At 33.6% G+C, this 5,112-nt stretch overlaps 1 protein-coding gene across 1 annotated transcript; it reads right to left on the bottom strand.

Annotated features, from left to right (window-relative positions):
* Positions 1 to 2,862: 2,862 nt before the first annotated feature.
* LOC106323419 (mitogen-activated protein kinase kinase kinase ANP1-like) lies at positions 2,863 to 4,502 on the bottom strand. The gene has a single exon (XM_013761552.1). The coding sequence runs from the start codon at positions 4,309 to 4,311 to the stop codon at positions 2,863 to 2,865; it is 1,449 nt and encodes a 482-aa protein (XP_013617006.1). The 5' UTR covers positions 4,312 to 4,502.
* Positions 4,503 to 5,112: the final 610 nt, after the last annotated feature.

Raw genomic sequence — 5,112 nt, 5'->3', positions numbered from 1 at the left:
ATTGAATTCCGGTATATTGATGTTTGACTCGTTTTTAATATGTTTTCTTTTGAATTTTATTTTTCTCTTCATTAAATTTTTCCCTTTTTTTCTTTCATATTTGCTTCATATTATTTACTTAGCACAATGTAGTTGCATATTAGTTGTGAAGTGATTGTCATCACCACTATCTATCTCAACAATAAAAAATGATATCGTTTCGGAAAAATATTACGTGACACTAAAGGTAATTACGACATGTGCAATTTTCTTTATATGGACATATATTTTTTGGTAAGTTTTTTTTTTAAATATGGTAATGACTATTATTCATTTATCATCATGACTAATGTAAACTTTTTATATATATATGTGAGAGAGAGAGAGAAAGATCGAAGAAGTTTAAACGATCGAATAGCTAGAGAGTGTGAAGGTATTTATATATACATGCAAACTTTTTAAACAAATACTACATACAAAAAAAAATCAAAAAGTATTATGGTTACTGTGGTGTAAAGACCTTCACCAACATTTTCTTAATTGTTAAACCATTTTATTGCATCCTCTAGGGCGAGTCTAAACCATTTTAAATTAACTTTTTTTTAGGAGAGTACATCCTTTCCAACCAAAATTGAATCTATGACCTATTAGATGCTTACTAGATAATCTAAAAGGTATCACTAGGCCAACTCTTTCGTTTGTAGTGATGTGAATATTGTAGTGAAAAGAAAATTGATGCATAGAGATATAACAAATACGTTAACAAAAATCCATTAAATTCTAGCTAGCTCAACAAATCAAAACTAGCAGTTGCGATATAAGTTGATCAGTTGGTGGAATATATTATAGCAATATATGCAGGGCCGGCTCAGTGGGGGGACAAGCGGTGCAACCGTTCCGGGTCCAAGCATGTGTCCCCGTATAATAATAATTAAGTGGTCTATTTTTTATAAATTTATATTTTTATATATAAAAAATTATAAATATATTAAATAAAATTGAAAAGGATCCAAAATTATTTAATGTGTATATAGTTTTATTTTCATTACAAATATATACAAAATATTATATATTAAATATATTTTAAAAATTATCTATATATAAATTTTAGAGGATAAATTTTTTTTTTTGCTCTAGAACCCCTGAAAACGTTGAGCAGGTCCTGAATATATGCACGTGTTTGTTAATTAATAGTTCTCACAAAACCCTTTTATCACTAAAAAAGTTTGATATATTTTGACTTCTTCTCCCATATATATAAAAGATGTATTTGACTTTGATCATGCATGAGGTCATTTTGACAACGACGTAGAGTCATCCTTGATTCCTTTCATAACCGATTCACCATCAACTTTTTCTACATTAAGTGGAACACTTAGACCGACTTTCTTTAGATAGTTTATTTTCTTGTACGGTGTTTGATTAAGATAGTTAAGCATCAAATGCGTGATTACTTTCCCATTATATTCAAGATAGCAAAATGTTTTACGCCCAATATATCTTGGATTTTCAAAATATTTTCAAAATAGACTTACATCTAGGTATGGGTCTTTTTTATAACATGAGTGATCTGAGCTTTTATCACTCGATTAATGTTTTTAGTGTTAGTGTAGCTATGGAGTAGTCCATTTACCAGATTCTCTAATTTATCGAAAATGTGATATCATTTCAAATAGTCAAAAAGAAATAACTAAATAATTATACATTTAAGAGGAATCGATTCATAGCCTATATCTAATAGGGTTACTCCTTTTCAAATGGGAACCATTAGACCATTCCCACTTTGGTATAAATATTAATATTTAAAGAAAACATGATTTTAAATAAGATTAATAAGTTTGAGTTGGAAGTTTTATAATTTAAAAGATTGGTTTAAGAATTATATATGCTTGTTTAACTAAAAGACAAGTTATAAAACAACAAACTACCTTTTTCTCGACTGCATAAATATAAAATAAGAAAAAGCTAACTTGGGACGACTTCGGTATATGATAAATAAGTCAAACGTGAATGAACTTGGTCAAGTAATACCACCTTTTGCTTAGTTTTGCAGAAAGTAAACGCCAGCTTTGGTTATAGACCCCAAGAAAAGTCTCATGCTTTCACATATGAATGAAACTCCTTTGTGGTTTTGGTAAGCACAGAAGAGTATTAGAATAATAGATGTTAGACCAAACTAAAAATAAGTGAAGATAAAATAATAAGTGGACTTTGTATAAAGTCAATCTCATTATGTAGAGGTTTCCGTACTTAACTTCCTTACCCGAAACGCATATCAACCGACCACGACTTTCTCCTATATATATATATATATATATTTTTTTTTTTTTCTTTTGTAACTAGACTTTCTCCTATATTACCAGTTACCACCTTTCAAAAAGTTTAACTATCTAAAGTTTACAAGTAAATGATCATATGATAATTTCTATAAACATTCAGTTCAAGTAGTGGGAGCTTATAAATTGTTAATTTCTAAATATAAATTGTTATTTTTGTAGAGTGAAATGATCATCTAGCTGACACTGATTTAAATAGAACCTACTTGAGCATGTAAGGAGAGCTCAATATGTTGGAACCAAATTCTGCAACAAATAATCAATAAGCGATGACGAGAAGTCATAAGTGTGACATAATCACCTATTATTGTCAGCAATAATTATCGTCAGACCTTGGATAGTTGGATAATGTCTAATCCCTCTGTTTCGAATTAGATGTCGGTTTAGAGCAAAATTTTCGTTTCAAAATTAATGTCATTTTATGATTTCAATGCAAAAATTATTGACTTTTTATTCAAATCTATTTTTCTATTGGTTGAAATCTGGTTAGGTGTATTGGTAATGGTGTTTTTATCTCGTAAATAGATAAATTTAAATGTTTGTTTTATTAATCTGTGTGTCGAAGTTTAGAACGACTAGTAAAATAAAACGGAATGAGTATAAAATTGCCACTATACTTTTTGGTGTAATTGTCAAAACGGTATCTACTGTGATACACATAAACTAGAACTTGTAGAATTGTAACGTGGCTAAAGAAATGATTCTTATTACTATTATCATCAAGAACATATACAAAACCATCTTCAAGATGATCATAATATATAATTATTTTATTCTCTTCAAAGAGGTTACAAAGGTAAAAATAAAAAATGTTGTTCTCAGTGGAAGAATATTCCAAGAACAAGCTGTCCTCTTGATCCAAGATCCAATTCTCATACCCTCCCACTTCGTCTTCCTCCAATGACGTTGCTTCGACGCAACTCACATCGTCTTCATTACGTTTCTCCATCTGTCCGTTGCGTCTAACTTCTATCCAACCATCCTCCGCCGTAATCCACTCCGGTTCGCCGGAATTCTCATATCCGACGAGTTTCTTGATTCGATCAGCTGGTGAAGAGCCACATAAAGTTGAATAATTTGCAAATGGGTCTTCGTGTTGCTCTTGGAGTAATCGACTTCTCGAGGTTTCGCATGAATCCCAGAAACCTTGATCCAACACAGTACTAGGAGAAGAAGTATTCAGACAAGACAGAGACTGAATTTGACTTCGGTCCTCTTCGTCTTCTTGGTCGAGAAACGAATGTTGAAGCAACTCTTCAACAACCCATCTCTGTTTCGGATCTCTTCTCAGACAATTCCTCAAAAAGTCTTTACCTTTCTCCGACAAACACTCCGGAATCTCCGGCGACTCACCGGTGAACCCAATCTTGTAAACCGCAGCAACGACGTCGTTTAGCTCGGGCCAAGGACTTAGCCCTGTAGCCATCTCTATCACCATACACCCCAAAGCCCACACATCCGCCGCGAAACTCTGCTCTTCACCACGCGCCACCTCCGGCGACATAAACGCCGGTGTACCGGAAAAATCCAAACTCCCGTTTCCCGCCATTTTAGCGCATCCCAAATCGGCGATCTTCGCAGTTTCTCCTCCGATCATAACATTCTGGCTCTTCAAATCGCAATGAACAATCCCTACACCGTGAAGATACATCAAACCCTTTAATATCTGGCGCGTGTAGGTTCTAATCACCGGCTCCGGCAACTTCCCGCCGGAACTCTTGATCAAATCGTGAATACTCCCGCCGGGAACATACTCCATCAGGAGATTATACGTCAGCGTGTCGTTCTCGGTCGTTGTGTTAGAGCCAATGTACTTGACTACGTAAGGAGAGCTCAAACTCGAGAGAATCGATTCTTCTCTCTGCAAAAACGCCGACGAAGAAAACTCAGCGGATTTGACGGCGTAGAACTCGCCGGAGTTTGTGATTGCTAGTGAGACGTTGGCGGTTGAGCCCCGGCCTATGGTTGGTCCTCTTATCCAGTTTTTTTCTTCCATTGAAAGCAGAGCAAGAAAAAAAAACAGAGGAGATAGATAGAGAAAGTAAACTTGTAGAGAGAGAGAGAGGTTTTGAATTGTTTAAGCAAAGAATTATGATGTGATTGTTGTTTATATATACACACATGACAGAACACAAGTCTTATATGTGTGATGTAAATGACTTTGGCATGGGGTTATGGTGTGTCGTAATTCAAAAATCTGAATAGAGATGACAACTTTCTTTAAAACTTTTATTCGTCTCCTCCAATTATTAAGCACCAAAACTTTTACCTTATCTTTCACTTTTAATTTTAGATTAATTATTGTTATCTTATAGATCTGATACAGCCGTTTAACTTCGAATTCAAAGATGCCAGTCGTTAAAAAGGGAATAAAATATGACTTGATCATTGGTTAAGTTATTCCATTAAGGAACCATCACGACTTAATCATGTTCTTGAATGTTATTAGCAGACGTTATATAACAAAGATCCAAATCGCATTACAATAACGTTGGTTAGAGTCTCATTAGTTGTTTATTTTCACGTCAAAGACAAGTTGTTAAGAAATGTTCAACTGTTTTCGGTTGGTAGAATTGCACATAAATCAAGCACAAAGGTACAACAAATGAAATGGACAATTGCCCATCAATTTTGAATTTTCAGTCGGTTACCATCATGTATAGTTGTATACCGTTAAATACACATTTGATGTTGTAAAGTTGTGATAAGAAACTATGATTGGTAAGTTTGGTATATATATGGTATTGTGAAAAATAACAAAAGGATAACAGTAACCTTATTTTGGATATGGCCATTG

Source organism: Brassica oleracea, chromosome C2 (assembly GCF_000695525.1).
Source record: "Brassica oleracea var. oleracea cultivar TO1000 chromosome C2, BOL, whole genome shotgun sequence".
Classification (NCBI taxonomy): Eukaryota; Viridiplantae; Streptophyta; class Magnoliopsida; order Brassicales; family Brassicaceae; genus Brassica; species Brassica oleracea.
Note: the sequence above shows the minus strand (reverse complement) of the source record. Positions and strands in the feature narration are given on the sequence as shown.